The following is an 18,782-nucleotide window of genomic DNA, read 5'->3' as shown; positions in this document are numbered from 1 at the left end:
TGCAAGCATTCAAAGGTTCCCTGAAATTTCACAATCGGAAACAGTAGTAGATCGCTTATCACCTTTACTGGGGCTCTCTATGCCCTTTTTGAACGAGTCTGTTGATGGTACATCATCTCTAGGCAGCTTCAATACTAGATCCTTGACTTGAAGTAAAAAGTTACTAGTGCTTGTAGTGATATAATCACACCAGTAAATCCGTACGATATACCTGCATGATGTTTAGAGTTAGGCGCTAAGGAAATCCTAGCTTTGTAATTCAAGTATAACAAGGATTGCTGTCCCACCTCACCCTCTTAAAAAACAACCCATTACATGCTTTACAAACTCTTGCGGAGTCAGCCGGCAGTTCTGCAAAAGCACGAGGCCTGGACCTTTGTAAGCTGATTCGCCTAATCCAAGTTCCTTGGCACATTCACAAAAATTTTGCTCTAATGGAAAAGCCTGATAACAAGAACACAGATTAAGAAAAGGTCTTGCCTATGTTAAAGATAAAAATGACAGAAACTACAAAGAGAAGTCCATGACTTTACCAATATAGTTGGCTTGCTCAATACACACGATACCCACTTGATTTTTTCATAATTCATTATCAGTACTTGCAGGCTATCCAAGTTAAACCACAAATTAGGAGACCGTCTCCTTATGTGGCACCTTGTACCGTGTAATTCATGTCCCGATAGTTCCTTTGCTTGAAGAATATGCTTTTCAAACTGGAGGACTGTTATGATCTCTTTCAAGATTCACTATACTTTCAAGGGAAAGGATTTTCCAAAAGTGTTTTTTCGTGAGGAAATCTGTGAAGTATTGCCCTCAGCCACGCACGTACTCTCACAACCACACACACATTCACACAACCACACCCCAGCACTCCCCACTCATGCACTCTTCACCTTGGCCATGGCATTTGAGTTTCTCGAAGGAAATGTTGCAAGCACTCATCGGTCTGTTAAGTACACCGCTGATAATTCAGACCATAGCTGGATTGGGCAGCCCAGGTGCCAGCAAGGAGACCTTTATGGGCCAACATCGATTACACTAAATACTAGATACGCCTGCTGATGTTGAGACCTCAAATACATGATCCAGAAAAGCATGTAAAATCTTCTTGTCAAGCAAATGCTGCATACAGCGAGGGCAGTAGGAAGCCCTATTCTAACAAAGTAAAATGGTCCTACCAATGCGCATTATACTAAAAAAAGGAAATAACAATCCCTGGTGTTGGTCGAGAAGGCCACAACTGTCACAAACTGCTGACGTGTCAAGCCATTGAAGACCCAGCGGGTTAGGGCTCCTCGAGCCTAACCCTAGCCAATTTGTAGATCCCAGCCGAGGGGCCTAAAGTTTAAACCCTCGCACAAGCAGAAGAGGAAGAAGAAGAAGTTATCACCCCTTGCCAAGTGGCTCCTAACCCCCAACAACTTATGGTACCCACAGTTGACAGGGCCTAAAGATAAGCAAAGACACACACACACAGACAAACACACACAAAAACAAAACAAAAAAAAAAAGCAAAAGATGATGACGTGGCAATTGTACGAACACCCGCGTTTTACGTTGGTGATGTGGCAAGCTGTATGGATTTCCATATTTCGCGCTGGCAGCTTTTGGGCGCCACCTTCTCGACCAAATGCTTTTGGGTTTGATGCTTTTCATGTAAACTACTTTTAGATGGCCTTGGGGCCTTTAAATATGAATTGTGGACTCTCTCTCTGGCATTCTATCGTGCGGAGAAGCAGAGCAGAGCCACAGAGTTATACATTGTTCAAGCAATAAAAGAAATACCGTAAGGAGCGCCGTCGTTTGGAGCCAGTGCTCTCTTGGGGTGGAGCTCCCCCACTCCGTGTCTCATGTGCCATGCATCTCTTTCCATTCGGTTGATTTGAAGCATCTATAGTCTGTTCGATCTGGGTTTTTTTTTTGTTCGCACATGGTGCCTTCCCATTACGATGGTATCAGAGCTCCAGTCGTGTGCTTTTCTAAAAGCATACAAGTCCTACCAATAACAGACAGAGCACAATGGCAATTTTGGATTCTACATAGTACTTGCAATTTCTTCTCGACGAGCTTCGCGACATGCTTTCGCAACATCCTCAGTAGAATCTTCCGATGCTACAAAGTTTTCAATTGTTCTTGAATTATATGTTGCCCTCTTTGATGCCCCAGGTGGTACCACCTCGTCCGGCACCAAAAAGTACAAAAGCCTCCAACCGACAACCTACTTAGCCTTCTGTCCCAATTAGGGGAATCTTTGGGAACATGGTTCAGCCGTCTCACCTTGATCCAATGCAACCGCCTCTGCCACCACTGCCTCCTAGGTTTGCACCTACCGAGTACCAGCAATTTTGTGAGCCTCTTCACAAGACCTACATGTCCGAAGGAGTCCATGTTAAAGTTTTGGCATCTCAAATAAACTGCTCAATGTGATCCCATTATTTAGTTTGGCTTTTAGGTATTTATTTTACTTATTTGTCAAAGTCTTGGGTAGTGCAATTTACTAGGCTTGCTATATAAGCAACCCCTTGCCTCCATTGTATACACATTCAGTTATTCATTGCCAAGGTTGATTGGTTCATGAGACTTCTCGTTCTCTCTCTCGCGCTCACTCCCCTTGGTCTCTACGCTTCCGCATCGCCGACTTTGACATGGTATCAAAGCTCTATGCTTCTTGAAGTCCTTGGCGTGCAGGAGCGGTCTTGAGAAGAGAAGAGAAGCCCTGGTCGCTGGCAGGCGTTTTGAAGCAGCATTTTAAAACGCTATCAGCAGAACCTTTTCTCCTGGTGCCGCTGTGAAACCTCCCCCGCGCTGAGCATTTTGAGACGCTCTGTCTCTTGGCGGCTCCAGCACCCAGCGACTGCGTTCTAAAACGCTGCCCCCAAGCATCCCCTTTTCGGTAGCAGATTGCCCCTTGAGCTCGATTTTTGAGACGTCAAAGGCCCCCGCCACCTAGCGCCCTGTCAACACTGTACTCTGCTCCCCACCTACGTTTTAGAACGTTGCACCCATCAACGCCTTGCCCCCCCTCCACTGATTGACTACCCCCCTTCTTGGTGTGGAAGCGTTTCAAAACGTTGTCCTCAAAACGTTGTCCCCTAGGAGTCTCTCGGGGCTTTTGAGCAGCAGGGACAGTAGAGACGATTGCTCTCTTGGATGACTGGCTCGAGGAGATCGGAGCCTAGAGAGGGGTCGTGCCGAGCCTTAGGAGCAGCTTGGAAGAGGCTTGGAGATCGAATTGGAGGGGGAGTGCTAGGCTTTGAGTGGCCAATTGGTGGGAGTTTCGAGCGGTTTCGAGTTTCAGAGAGGGATAGCAGAGGGTGTGGAGCGGTTTCGCATAATGCAGTGGAGCGGATTGACATTGGCTTGGACGGAACTCTTAGCCCTTGTTATGCACAATTTATTGTGGAGCTTTGGATTTGTTCAGGGCCTGCCATAAGGCAAACGTGTGAAGCGGCTATCAGTGACAGAGTTTCGGATGTAAAAGAAGGATAGAAGATTGTGCGGAGCCCATTGCGTGTGGAGTTCCCTTGCGGTGGTATTGAATCGGCTTAAATCTTTTTCGGCTTGGTTTGTACGGCCATTTTTTGGAGTGCAAGAAGGTACCCAATTATCAGATCTTGCAACTTCAATATGTCCCTACCTTGCTTGAGGCGTGATGAAATCGACCAAAGACAACCAAAAGCTATGGATAACGGATCATCAACCATCCATTTAGCAGCCTATGCACCGGCTCAGTTATCAAGGAACCCGACAAATTGTTTGGCTCGAGTTTGTGAAGTCAAAAGCAAATGGCGGAGTTTGCTAGAGGACAGCGGTAAAGGTCAGTTGGATAAGGATGGCAGTACCAGTACTCAATTAGTTGCCTCGGTACTCGAGAGGTACGACCACAGTCATGATTGTGATTGGACGCTTTGTTTGGCTCTGGAGTTGGAAGCCAAAGGCAAAAGCAGGAATTCACTTGAAGACAATGACAAAGGCAAGCTGGACAGAGATTACGGTAATAAAGATTAGAAAAAGAAGATCGGCATGCCACACATGGCGGTGGCCACAGTGGCCTCGACGTCAGATTTCTAGTCAAATGACACGTGTCACCACTAGCTTCAGCCAGAGAGAGGCTTGTGAATGGCAGAGAGGGGCAATGAATGCTCCCTATAATTAATTTGGACCCTTGTGTTGGGGTTCAAGTTATTGGTGTTTGGACACGTAGGTCGGAGTTCAATGCACATGCATCTGGCAGGGAACCAATTAAACATCTAAAACACTATGGATGGGCTAGCCAATTCACTGTTGTTGGTCAAATTATGGACAGGATGTGTTTCAACAGTTCATTATCTTGGAGTTTTATATTTTGGACGTGATGTGTTCGTAGTTGACGAATGGGATTATTGGACGTAGTATGGTCTACAATTCAAAGTTTCTAGAAAGGCAACCTGTAACAGACTTGGACACTCCAAGTCAAGAATCAATCACAACAACACCAAATAACCACTTCAAAACAGTTCACAGTTCACAATAGATTTGCACTGGCCCAGCGGAGTTCCGTGCCTAGAGATATTGGCCCCAAAAGACTGGCGCCCCTTTTCGGTATTTCTTTATGTATTAATCAGTTCAAAGTACAAGAGAGTGGTTAGGGTTTCACCCTCAGACTCTCCGTCCAGATGCTCTGCCGAGTGTAAGCCCTCACCACTTATTTAAATGTTTACAAGGGAAGCCAAAAGCAGAGCCCCAAAAGCTTCAGATCAAAAGCCTTGACAACCCTAAAGCAAAGGCTCTTCTCTCTCTCTACAACTCTCCTGAGTTTTTAAAATAAAGCCAAAATTATTCTCTTTCTCCCTCTTGCATTGAGAAAAGCAAAGCTGCTGCAAATCTTGGAATTTCGCCACAGATTACTGAATTCTGTCACGTCATCAGACTGGCGCTATTTCATTGTTACCCTTTTAGGGTTAGGGTTAGGGTTAGGGTTTTTGCAATTTTTAGGGTTTCTGGCATATTTTAGGGTTTGCAGGTTTTAGGGTTAGGGTTTGCAGGTTTTAGGGTTTTCAGCAACAGTCATGGTTTCGGCTCCCGGGCAAACACGTCATCACTTTGTGACATACCCCCCACTTGAAAGCATTGTAATCGCCCTCGATTACGCCTGTAAAACAAACAAAGGCCATAAACCGTCTTAGCAGACACTGACTGTTAGTACCTACGTACTAGGAACACACATCTAGCACATGTACCAATCGACAAATCACATCACACGACATCACATGACATTCAACATTCATTCGGATCTTAGATCATGATTTATCGGCAATGTAGCTAGCAATCGCATCTAAATCCAATCGGGACCTCATCGATGTCCGATTGACTAACCCCTATTGCAACCATGTCTATTCGAGATCAATCAGACCAAAATGCTGCAGTCATTTCGTCTATCAGTTCCTGCACTTAAAAGAAGTCAAGAACAAATCAGTATCATAATCAGCAATTCCATTTCATTAAGTCATACAACAGAATACTGTCAGCTTTCAGTATCCCTGAAGCTCAAAGAGACATCAGTGACTCTAGTATCTAAATCAAGGCATCTGTTAACAAAGGGGCGGAGTGACTCCCCTCTTATGCTAAACCAAAAGCATCGAGGTAAAGTTTCACAATTTGAGGAGTATCTGCTAGGTCCTCCTCCTCCATCCACTTCGCATCCAATGCAAGATAGTTCTTGAACTTAACCAAGAACCGCCTTCGGACTTCACCTTTATTCTTTGTATCCTTATGTGCCAAAATCTGTTCAGGAACAAGGATCTCCTCGTTTACTTCCACTTCGGGTTGCTTATCAGGCTCCCCATCATCAGGCACATCGCCTTTAAAAGGTTTCAAGAGAGTCACATGAAATGCATTGTGAATCCTCCAAGTATCAAGCAGTTTCAGTCGGAAGGAGACATCATTTATCTTTTCAGTGATCTGGAAAGGTCCGTAGTATCGCGTACTAAGCTTTAGAAAAAGCCTCTCCTTTCCCTTTTTCTTTCTCAGGCGTGCCTTCTCAAAACGTAAGAGCACCCAATCATCCTCCTTCAATTTCAAGTCGCGACGATGGCGATCCGCTGCCTTTTTTTGTCGTTCTCGAGACTTTACAGGCAAAAGCCGTATCTAAGTCTCGCGTATATTCAACTGCTTCAAAAATCTTATCTTTCCTGCTTAGGAAGGGTAGAACCTTCGCAGCACCTTCAACAATCTCAAATGGCGCCTTCCCCGTCGAAGAGTGTATCGTGTTATTGTAGGCAAATTCCACCAAAGGTAGGTACTTTTCCCATTGAGTCTTCTGATCTGAGATATAAGACTTTAAAAAATCTAGAACCACTGAATTGGCAATCTCAGATTGCCCGTCAATCTGCGGATGAAACAATGACGAGAACTGCAACCGCGTGCCAATGTTCTCCCAAATTGCCTTCCAAAACAAACTCGTAAATCTAGGGTCCCTGTCGAAGACAATCGTCTCAGGCATGCCATGTAATCTGAAGATCTGGGCCAAAAACAGTCTCGCTAAGTGATCCGGCTTGATTGTTTTCTTCACTGGAATGAAATGAGTCTGTTTGCTAAATCTGTCAATAACAGTCCAGATACCATCGTGACCACTCTGTGTTCTCGGAGATCAAAAATGAAATCCATTGCAATACTTTCCCAAGGGCGGGTGGGTATGGGTAAAGGCTGTAACAATCCCTGTGCTTTATGCCTGTCAAACTTGACCTTTTGGCATACTAAGCAACTGCGCACCATAGTAACAAGGAATGGCCGTTTTCAGGTCTCCGTTCCCCGTTCCCATTCCAAGTTCCCGTTCCGAATCCCCGTTCCGTGTTTCAAACGGGAGTACCCGTAACAGGGAATGGCATTTTGTTCTGCGTTCCCGTTCCGTTTTCCCGTTCCTGGTAACTATGCTGCGCACAAACTCTTCCACATCCTTCTTGAGTTTCGGCCAAAAGAAGTCTCTCTCTAGCCCTTTCATGGTGGTAGCAATGACGCGGTGACTCGTAAAAGGTGGACAGTGGCATTCAGTCATAATCTTTTCCCTCCGGCTTTGTAACGCACAACATGGTTTTTCTCATCAAGTAGCCATCCCGAATGGAATATCCCGCTACTGTCTCCCCATCCCGTATCCGTGTGAAAACGTCTGCAAAATCTGTCTCTGTGGCATATTGGTCGACCATATCCTCGAGCTCCTATGATGTATCGTGGAAATAGCGAGAACCAACGGCTTCCGAGACAAAGCATCTGCCACCACATTCTTCTGTCCCTGCACATGGACAATCTGGAAGTAAAACTGTGACAATGTTCGCCCACCACATCTGCTTTTCCGAAAACTGCTTTTGTGACAAGAAGTAGCGCAAACTCTGATGGTCTATAAAGACAGTAAAATTCGCTCCGAGTAGATAATGCCGCCACTGAGTAAGAGCATGGATAACCGCCAAAAGCTCTTTGTCATAAATCTGTGTAGTCATTTCCGGCCTTGAGAACAATTGGCTCTCGTAAGCAATGACATGGCCTTCTTGCATTAAGACAGCACTCAGCCTACGACCACAAGCATCACAATATACTTCAAATGACTTCTGCAAGTCCGACAAAGTCAAAATTGGTCCCGTAGTCAATTTCTCTTTCAATGTCTGAAAGGCAGTCACCTTTGTGGATCCCCACGAGAAAGGGACTTCTTTTTGTGTCAAGATATGCAAAGGGGAAGCAACCTCTGCAAACTTTCGAATGAACCGCCTATAGTACGAACACAGTCCCAAGAAGCTTCTAACTTCATGGACACTCTTCAAATCGGGCCAATCACGGATAGTCTCTATCTTGGCCGGATCCATTTCCACTCCTGTTGTTGAGACAATGTGTCCCAAATAGTGTATCTCTGGTAGGAAAAATTTGCTTTTCTTTGCATTAATCACTAACGTGTGATCTCGTAATACCTGAAAGACCTGAAGCAGATGATCTCTGTGCTCTGCCTCATTCTTGGAGAAAACAATGATGTCTGCCAACAAATAGCCTATAAATCTCGAAAACTCCTGTCCATCATCCAGTTAATTGTCGCAGGAGCATTGGTTAAGCCAAAAGGCATCACCAAAAACTCAAATAACCCAAAAGTCGTCCGAAAAGCTGTCTTGTAGACGTCTCCCGGCGCGATTCTGATCTGATGATATCCACTCTTCAAAGCAATCCTGCTAAAGCACGAGGATCCCTGTAATCAGTCGAGTCTATCATCGATCCTAGGAATCGGTAATCGATTCTTGATGGTGATTTTGTTGAGAGCTCTATAATCGATGCACATTCTCCAAGATCCGTCTTTCTTCAAAACCAACAACACTGGAGAGCAATACGGTGAAGTACTAGGCTGGACAAGACCCTTTTCCAAGAGGTCTTTCACTTGGTTCATAATCCCTTCATTCTGTGCTCGGCTCACACAGTAAGGTGGCCGGTTCGGTGGTGTGCTTCCAGGTATCAGATCAACGGTATGATCTTCAGGAAGAGCAGGTGGTAACTCGCCTAGTAGGCCCTCTGAGAAGCAATCGGCGTGAGAGTGGAGAAAATCTTAACGTTCTTTATCAAGTTTAGACATATTTGTCCTATCCTTATCGCTCAATTCTTTCAAAAAGATCGAGTAAACAAACAAACTGGATTTCATTAATTTAGAAATGGCCGAAGCCGATACAATAGGGACAGACTCGCCCTTCAGTTTAATATCAAGTACAATGGTTCTGCCCTTCTTTGTAGTCAATGTCGCTTTCCTTGCCCGATAATCGACCACGGCGTTGTTCTTCTGGTACCAGGGAATCCCTAAGAGAACATCACAACCTTCCAAAGGCATTATGAAAAAGTCCTCATGCCCCAAATACCCCTCACAATGCAACCGAAGTTTTCCAATGACAGGTGTAATGGCTACGTCCCTGTTGGGTGCCGCTAGAACAGCCTCCGCAAGTGGTCCCATCCCATCAAGAGTGATCTCGAGTCGTGCCGCTAATTCCGGTGAAATGAAGTTGGCCTTGGCTCCTCCATCAAAGAAGATCAGGGCCTCTTGATCTTTCACTTTGCCCCAAGCTCGACAAAGTTTTGTACTCTCGTCCATGGTGTTGGGATCGGTACCCACACAATCTGGAACCAGTCCTGTTTTCATCTTGCCTTTTCTTCCACATTCCTCAGCTACTCTCGAACTCTCAGACATGTCGTCGTCCTTGTCATTTTGTTCTTTCTGTGCCTTTTTAGGGCACTACGCGGAGATATGTCCATGTTCCACGCATCCAAAGCACTTCCCCTCCCTGATGAAGCGAGCTCTCTCCTGAGGAGTAAGCTTGGGTCGTGCATCCTTCTTTTCTGGATTGCTCTTTCTCTTTTTACTTTCATTCGCTGAAGTCTGTTCAGCTCGTTGTGTCATGACCTCATCCATGGGGTAGGTCAGACTGCCAGAGTGAATGGCAAAGCCCCACTTCGCATGACTCATCAACTCTTGAATAGAAGCTGACTTCTGTTCCAAGCAGTGATCTCGGATCTCTGTAGGTAGACCCAAGGTAAACCGCTCAATCTGTTCTCTGAACGATATCTTCTTGAATGAAGAGGCGGGTAGAAAAGAGCTCCAAAATCTCTTGCATTAAGCGTCCACCGTATCTAGCTTGGTCATCCGAAGATGGTTCCAAGTAGCTCATATATCGCGTTCATACTGTTGAGTCAACCAAGAAGAGATAAAAAGCTTCTTAAATTTCAGCCATTTAACTGGCGCAGTCTTGTTTAAAAGAAGCGTGGACCACCAAGTTAGAGCATTCCCCTTAAAATAAGAGGAAGCTCTCCGAATCTTGGAGTGCTGTGAATAGCGTCCTCCCGCGAAAGCGATGTCAAACTGCTGTATAAAAGACAAACTGCTGTATAAGCCTCCACTGTATCTCTCTTGGTCATCCGAAGATGGTTCCAAGTAGCTCGTATATCGCGTTCATACTCTTGCGTCAACAAAGAAGAAATAAAAAGCTACTTAAATTTCAGCCATTTAATTGGCGCAGTCTTGTTTAAAAGAAGCATAGACTACCAAGTTCGAGCATTCCCCTTAGAGTAAGAGGCAGCTCTCCGAATCTTGGAGTGCTCTAAGTAGCGTCCTCCCGCGAAAGCGATGTCAAACTGATGTATAAAAGACAAAGCCTTCGAAGCATCTTTGTATCCTGAAAAAGTGTCAAATTTGATTGACTATCCACCTTCCTTAAACTCTCGGACTTTCTTGCTTTTATCTTCCAGAAAGTCATACTAGTTGGCTTTATAAAAATTCTTCTTGTTCGCATAAAATTTTCCGTCATCAGAGTCTAAACTATCCGTAGACGAGTCCTCTATAGAATTGTCACTCACTTGGCGAGATTTAGACTTCTTTGCCTTTTTCTTGCCCTTTCCGAAGTGTTGTTTCTTGCTTCGCTTTTTGCCTTTTCTATCTTCTTCGCTCGAATCTGAAGAGCTAGAAGAACTGTCAAAAGAAGAAGAAGAAGAACTGGGTACTTCCTCAAATCGAACACGCTTCTTCTCTTTCTTTGCTTTGTCAAATGTCGACTAACGACCCAAATAACCGGGAAGTCAATGCCTTTCTTCTGCTTTTTGCCGTGCTTTTTAGCTTTCTTCAGCGCGTTAAAAAGCTGAGCAATCCGTGCATCAACCACCTCTTCTAATTCCTTCTCTGAATATTGCTTGTAGTCTTGAGAGCGGGTTTCGGGGGTGGTGTTGTGGTTTTCTACCACTGCGCATGCACTTCCTGAAAAGAAGTCTCACTCTTATATTTTGCCAATTTCGAGTCCTTCGCAAAACTGAGCATCATCTTTGTTGCATCGCCGATCAATTGACAACGTTTGATCTCTCGTTGCTCCGCCTGAGTAGGCCGAGGCGGGCCATACTCTCTGCCAGAATCTTCGTTGTGATCCCTACCCGCATCTCCGGATGCAAAGGGAGTCGATTGATCCTTGCGTGAAGCCATAGGAGCCGCAGGAAAAAAATTTGGGGATCAGATTTCCCGTAGAAGAGAAATCGGTCGTGCTTTGATACCACTGTAACAGACTTGGATACTCCAAGTCAAGAATCAATCACAACAGCACCAAATAACCACTTCAAAACAATTCACAGTTCACAATACATTTGCACTAGCCCGGTGGAGTTCCGTGCCTAGAGATATTGGCCCCAAAGACTGGCGCCCCTTTCGGTATTTCTTTATATATTAATCAGTTCAAAGAACAAGAGAGTGGTTAGGGTTTCACTCTCAGACTCTGCGTCCAGATGCTCTGCCAAGTGTAAGTCCTCACCATTTATTTAAATGTTTACAAGGGATGCCAAAAGCAGAGCCCCAAAAGCTTCAGATCAAAAGCCTTGACAACCCTAAAGCAAAGGCTCTTCCCTCTCTCTCTCAAACTCTCCTGAGATTTTAAAATAAAGCAAAAACTATTCTCTTTCTCTCTCTTGCCTTGAGAAAATTGCCGCAAATCTTGGAATTCCGCTGTAGATTACGGAATTCTGCCACGTCATCAGACTGGCGCTTTTTCATTACTGCCCTTTTAGGGTTAGGGTTAGGGTTAGGGTTAGGGTTAGGGTTAGGGTTTCTACAATTTTTAGGGTTTTGGGCAGATTTTAGGGTTTGCAGGTTTTAGGGTTAGGGTTTGCAGATTTAGGGTTTTCAGCAGCAGTCATGGTTTCGGCTCCCGGGCAGACACGTCATCACTTTGTGACACAACCGATGCTCAAGATGGCATTACTTTCAGTACAAAGTTGAGGAGAGCAACACCGAGGTGTATCCAGTAGTACAAGGCCTTCTATTGGGGTGTCCATGGTAGCTTCTTCATTGTCCACTATGAGCTGCAGAGAGGGTTTTGGCATCTCAAGTGAGCTGCCCAATGTGATCCCATTATTTAGTTTGGATTTTAGGTATTTATTTTACTTATTTGTCAAAGTCTTGGGTAGGGCAATTGACTAGGCTTGCTATATAAGCAACCCCTTGCCTCCATTGTATACACATTCAATTATTCATTGCCAAAGTTAATTGGTTTAGAAGACTCTCTCTCTCTCTCTCTCTCTCTCTCTCTCTCTCTCTCTCTCCCCTTGGTCTCTACGCTTCCGCATCACAGACTTTGACAATCCATCTTGCATAAATGGATTGTACACGCATTTTGATAAATATTATTACACTACAGTGGGCATCTGGCATGATGTGCATGTAGTTCTAGGTTAGAAAAATCCAATGAGCCATTTCTCGCATTGATCGGATTCCCAGGTGGGCAAACGTGTGATAATTTCACCCAAAAACTAACCCCTCATCAAACTTATTTATAAATCATTTTTATGATTTATTTGTAGGAATTTGATAGACAATTTGCCCTACTTGAGCCTTTGATGATTTATAAGCCAAAAACTTTGCCTAAAAAGGGAGGAGGGCAACCCATCGTTGAAGCAAGTTGCAAATTTGCATAGCGCTAGCAAATGAGCAGCCTAGCGTTCCAATTTCAGATTAGCCTGGCGTTTTTGCAAATCGGCCCAACATTAGCGTTTTCTACAGCAACCAGCCAGCATTTTGCAGATTTCAGCCATAGCGCTACCTCCCTTGTTGATCAGCCCCTAGCGTTTTCAATTTTCAACCCTTCCCTCGCCAGATCTACTTGGATCTGGCCTCGCTAGTGCTCTCCGTTGTGGGGTCCGGTACTTTGGCAGCACATAGAGCCTCTCCTCGAACATTCCCTCGATGTCATTGAGTGCTCCCATTGTTGTCCATCATTGGCATCATCAAGATCTGCGTTTTCAGCCCTTCATTCCTCTCACATCGGGAACAAGAGCCCCAAATCTACCCTTTGGTGGCCATCCGCAATCCCACATTGAGAAGGATCCAAAGGTGCATCAAATCAGCCTCGAAGGTGCCTCGTCTCAAGGAATTACCATAGTGACATTCGCCATTCGAGTCAGTAGAGTCTGCACAAGGTATTGCATGTGTGTACATTCATTTACGCAATCTAAAGCAAATACCACATCAACAACGGGGTGTGGGGCTCTTGAGAGAGTTGGTTGGGACCCATCAGGTGTCATTCTCCTCTTCTCCCACTTCCTCTCTCCTCTACACACCTCTATTGCACTCTCTCATTCCCTCTCTTCAGGGAAAAGTAAAAGGAACCATCATTCTATCAAAGGAGAAGCAAAAAAGGGTGAAATCGGATGAGAAACTCGTCTGCAACCATGATCAAAACACCTCTCCGTGACGGGCAGCCAATAGATCTCATATCTATCGCGATGGATCTCCTCGCCGTCAAGGTCCTAGCGTGTACCGCCCACCGAATGGGCACTGGATCTCGCCGCACACGATGCAACACCGAGAGGGTGTGTACACCGCAAGAGAGAGGGAGCGCTAGGTGTAGAGAGAGATCGCTAAGCAAAACGTTGGAGAAGAGAGAGAGAGAGAGAGAGAGATTTGATTTGATTTGGTATTAACGTCCGCGGGGGGCCAGAAATGACCCATGGGACCTCAAAGTGATACATAGTCTCCCCTCACGGGGGTGTATGGTGTGGTGTGTGTTATTCTCTTTTTGTGTTCCTATGAGTGTCTTTTGATGCTCAAGTATGGGGGTGAGGTATGTTCCGAGAGCTGTAGGGGAGGGGTCTATCTTGGATAATAGGTCCACAAAGGTAGAGCAACCGCTTAGAAGTGGTTGAAAATTAGCCCGGATGTGAGCGTATTCTGGGCATTCCAATGTCACATGTGCTTCATCTTCGGGAGCTTGCATTGTACATGATGTGCATATCCGTTTAGAAGCATCAATTTTCAGCCAGCCCTCTGTTTCTATTTTGAGCATATGCGACCTTGTGCGCATCAAAGAGATTGCTCTTCGTGCCATGTGGGGCATGGGTGTTCGTATGTGGGCCTGGGCTTCCATTGGGTTTGTGCTATAGCCTTCCCAATACTTTGTGTTGACATGCTTGCAATAGTATTCAAATTTCGAGCGGTGTTGCGTTGTCTTCCACTTGGTGTGGAGGCTATTTAGTAGTGCAATTTCAAAATTCAGCATGTGTTCTCCCTCCTTGCCCTCCTCAATAAGCATGTCCACATATGCCTCTACATTCCATTTAGCGAACCATTTCTTAATGTCCTGTATGAGGCTCGATGACAGAAATTTGCTGATTTTTGTCTTTTGTGGCGCACATCCCGTTTCCCATGCAATGCAGGGGATTCGAGTAGTAGGCATCGCTTTGACCTTCATGATATACGTGTACATTTTTTGCAATGCTTTCATTTCTAGTAGTCTCTTGCCTGTCTCCAAGAGTAGCACGGAGTATGGTGTCGTCTTTTTGACCCCCATGTGTCGATTTTTCTAAATTTTTTCAATTTCATTCCATGTGTGGGCTGGAATGCTTGCTCCCCAGATTTCCACTCTGTAGAGGATGGCTTGCACTACGCATGTCTCAAAAATGGTCGCTTTTATCTCCCATCTTTTTATGCTCCTTTGTGTGCACATGTTTTCAAATTGATAGTACTTGGCATGGCCGATGTCAATTCTATAATGTGCGCATTGTCCCCAAGCATAGTTGCACAGGATGTCAATCCCCAAGTACTTGAAATTGTCGACTTTCTCAATTTGTTTCCCTTGATGCATGAGGGGGGCGTGGATATCCATCTTACGAGTCTTTACAATCATGAACTTTGTTTTGTCTACATTGATTGATAGACCCACATTTTCACAAAAAGCATGTAACGCATCGACCAATTTCTGTAGAGCTGTAATGTCATGGGCGAAAAGAGAGAGAGAGAGAGAGAGAGAGAGAGAGAGAGATGATGGTGACAGAAAACGTTAGAGAGCAAGGTTGCATCCGTATGTATGTACGGAACCTTTCGTACTGTACGGTTCAGTACGGTGGTAATTGGCAAATTTGTGAAAAATTGCAGGGATAAGGTGGAAAATGGAAACGCGAGCCATTTTGCGCTTTTGGGTGGTTTGGAAGCCTAATAGCCAAGGGTTACAACTAAAAACTTATTGCATGTGATGATTTCCAGATTCCAAAGAGCAAGTTTCTGCACAGAACTTCACAGACAATAGCACAGAGACCATGGGTCTTTCACTGAAGCATGGGTTTTTTACAAATGGGATGTACCTATTACGTACCTGAGAGGTGGTTCAATACGGAAGTACGTTCCGTACGTACCTAAAACATGCCGTACACTACGTACCTTTCCACCTTGCTAGAGAGAGAATGTGGCTGCAGACTCACAAAACACTAGCAATGCAAAATGCTAGAGAGAGAGAGAGAGAGAGAGAGAGTGTGCCCCAAAAGCTGGATCTCTACACTGAACATGCCAAAAGTACAAAGGGGGGCGGGGGGGGGGGCTACCTATATAGGCAAACTAGAAGTTTGCACTACCTAGCCAAAAAACCCCAGGATCCCAATAAATGGCTAAAAATGCTAATAAATATATAAACTCACTAAAAGTGACCTGAGACAACTTAGTAGCAAAACTACAGAAGACTCGAGACTCCGACCCCGAGAAACCCTAGGAGCAGGGGTCCCGCCTCATGCCAATGTATCGAGTGAGCAACACAATGAAGTGCACCGCCGAGTACAAGTACGTCTACCTCAAGTACGGCCGGACTCAACCACAAAACACCCCTCCCCCTAATCTGCTCCTAGGAGATAACGGAGCTACCACCGGACAAGAAATTGAACACATTCAAGCTAAAAGGAATCACTAACGGAAGGAAAAGAAAGAAAAGGAGGTGTGGAAGTGTAAAACCTACATCTTCACCATATTCAATTCCGCTGCACCCGACAAGTAGTCAGTAGCTTTTGATCATGCCGAACCTTCCGCTCAAGTAACTCCTCACTATGAGTAGACTTTTGCAAATGCTCCAAGCATCATCCAGTGTCCACATCATGAGAACTCTCTACATTCTTCCTCTTCGAAGCCATCATCAAGGCCATCCAAGGTCGCAAAGCAATCCTCCATAGACAGGTACCTACAAACCGAGTTTTAAGGTTGCACACAACCTCGTTGAGAGGGGTCTCCAAAGTCCTCAGCAAGAGGAGGTACACCGGCTGAAATCGGTCCAAAATCATAGCCCTCTACAAGAGTCTTCAACCGGCTGGCCGAGAATATGCAAAGGTATTGGGCACGAACGAGTCACCTTCTAGTCTTCAAAACATAACCCACATCTTGTCCAACTCCACGCCGAAAATCAACAACACTCCTTGATCGTCTCCCTGCTGAAAGACGCAAATCCACAAGGGTTCTTCGCGAAAAAAACACAACAAAGACATCATCCCCCTCTTAATAAAAACGTTGGTCGAAGGGGTCTTCGCTATAAGAATGTAGCTGCAACTTGGCCTCCTGTTGGCTACAGAACCAAGCCACAATCAGCCATTCCTCGTGCTCCCAATCCACTAGGCATCGTCATGCTTAGGCTCTAATACCATGTCAAAGTGCAACAGAATGTGTGCCACAACAGAACACGTGACAGAGAGAGAGAGAGAGAGAGAGAGAGAGAGAGAGAGAGAGAGAGAGAGAGGAGGAGGAGGAGGAGGAGGAGAGAGAAGATGGAGTGTGGCACAAGCCCTGAAACTCAAGAGAGTATGAGGCTAGAACACTGTCAAATGAAGGGCGTCCCCTCTCCTTATATATGGACCTAACTAAAATGCTCGACTCGTGCCCAAAACCCCACGACCAAAAAAATGGAGAAACTGGGAAAAAAGTGGAAAAAAAATAGGGCAGGCAACAAAGTACCACAAGTGGCTGGTCGGACCAAATCTGGAAAAACTCCCCCACATGCTTAGAATTTGGAAAAGCCTCACAAGGCCAGGCACAGCCACAAAGAAGCCCTCACTCACAATCCAAAACTCAAGAAAAGCTTCCAAGGCTCACCCCCATAAAAAAACCTCTGACAATGAGCTTGGAAAGTAATGCACGGCTCCGCATCTTCAGGTTATTGATACCCAAGCCTCCCTCTTCCTTTGACATAATAATGGTGCACCATACTACTCGTGCACAAGTATCTTGAGAACCATCGGAGCCTCCCTAAAGAAAATTGCACACTGGGCGTCGCAACTGCGATAAAACCCTTGAGAGCGAAGTAATATACCACGCTATTCCAAGAGGCACCCGGTTCACAACCATAGCTTTGCCAGCAAGATGTAAATGCATGGAAGACCAGTGATAAAGCTTTCTGACGATGGACTGCGAAACTGGCTCAAAGTACTATTGTAAAATAATGTCAACACTACCTAAGCTATAACCACAGGCCCCTCAGTCACAATAGCATACAAAGGCCACATAGCTGTGGAGACTTACCCCATAAATACAGACACGGTCTCAGCAAAGAAGAGGAAAAGATGCCGTGCTAGGGGGCAACCCAATCGCACTAACCAGGACAAACCAAAGTGTCACCCTATCAATCCACCAATAGTCACCACTGTAGACGTAGATCTATGTATTGAAGCAAAACCAACAATCCGACAGTCTAGAAAGCCCATCTGTCGCAAAGTGCTCTCTAAAAAAACCCAATCAACCTGATCATAGGCTTACTTGAAATCAAAAGGGATGATACTAGTGCATTATGCTCTAATTTGCATGCGCTAATCAATTTCTATCTTCCTATTTGATCGAGCTTATGGTAACATCCATCAGAAGCTAACATGTAGAAAGGCTTCTTCAGCCAGAATATTGTTCTTCCCAATGGTGTCAATCCATTTAATTTTAAAAGAAATAAAAGTTATCAGTCTTATTCATGATCTCCAATAGGTAAATTGGACATGCACATCCAACAAAATGGAGATCAATTGCATTGATTGACATGGTATAATACCATAGTCATAGAGAAATAGTACACTAAAGTGTCGATAAATCAAACAAAAAACAATTCTCAGGCGATAGAGTGTGTACCAAGACAATGCTATCATATAAAAGTACCTACATGCACTGAACAGGGCAAACCTAGCATGTAGAATCCTATACTTTACATCTACCAAATAAGCAAGCCTAGCATTCGATGCCAGGGGGTATAGAAGGAACACCAATGTTCGCTCGATGCGGGGATTCTTGCCTCGTGTGATTCTTCCTCTGTGGGTAAAAATCTCTCTCTCTCTCTCTCTCTCTCTCTCTCTCTCTCTCTCTCTCTCTCTCTCTCTCTACCCGTAAGTGAGGAGAGGAAGCATAGAGCATGAGACGATGGGCAGCTGGCTGCGATATGGACTGCAGAATGACGTTCATCTTAGCAGAGGAAGGCTCTCGCTGTAGTCGTCAAATCGAAGTGTTGAACAACGTCGTCTGGGTTAGACGATCCTCATCGATATATGGCACGGGTCCTGCTATGTGATGTTGATTTCCACCGTCCGATTCCCCTTGTGAACACGACGCAGTTCACTCCTTGGGTCACCCTTGCTTCGAATACAAAGGATCACGATGGCTTTCTAAAACAATAAGAAAGTAAGTAGAGTGCTTCGTTAGCTATGTTCCATCTAATTGAGATTGAACAAAATATTGGAGAGAGAGAGAGAGAGAGAGAGAAGAGAGAGATCGTGAAAGAGTGTTAGATTTTTTTCCTGAGAGTTTTTGGGATACCAATCGTTGTGGTTCAATGGTGTACCTACATAGAAATTGGTTACTGATCGTAATGCTTCAGAGGGGTACCTCGCAAAAAACCACAAGGAGTGTTAAGAGTTTTGTCAAGCTCAATGTTCATGATCATACAAGATGTCAATGTTATTGTCTGTTGTTCCATTTTTATGTTTCAAAAAAAAAAAAAAACATGCAAGTATCCTTGCATGGGGGAGTTTGCACAATC

At 44.9% G+C, this 18,782-nt stretch overlaps 1 protein-coding gene across 5 annotated transcripts in view; it reads right to left on the bottom strand.

Moving 5' to 3' along the window:
- The window catches only part of LOC147465179 (uncharacterized), a 73,844-nt gene extending 55,471 nt beyond the window's left edge, over positions 1-18,373 (bottom strand). For 2 of the 5 annotated variants that reach the window (XR_015188954.1, XM_086518660.1), the window contains exons 1-3: positions 18,131-18,371; positions 293-444; positions 63-211 (exon numbers count right to left, since the gene is read on the bottom strand). Coding sequence is in view for 4 of the 5 variants with exons in the window: in XM_086518660.1 (XP_086374786.1) it covers positions 63-211; positions 293-444; positions 18,131-18,208 (379 nt within the window). In the remaining variant the exon portion in view is untranslated. Of the gene's footprint in view, positions 1-62; positions 212-287; positions 445-18,012; positions 18,105-18,130 lie in introns of those variants that run through there. The other 3 variants (XM_086518671.1, XM_086518681.1, XM_086518688.1) reach the window with 3 other exon arrangements.
- Positions 18,374-18,782: the final 409 nt, after the last annotated feature.

This window comes from Adiantum capillus-veneris, chromosome 1 (genome assembly GCF_014529385.1).
Source record: "Adiantum capillus-veneris isolate H3 chromosome 1, ASM1452938v2, whole genome shotgun sequence".
Classification (NCBI taxonomy): domain Eukaryota; kingdom Viridiplantae; phylum Streptophyta; class Polypodiopsida; order Polypodiales; family Pteridaceae; genus Adiantum; species Adiantum capillus-veneris.
Note: the sequence above shows the minus strand (reverse complement) of the source record. Positions and strands in the feature narration are given on the sequence as shown.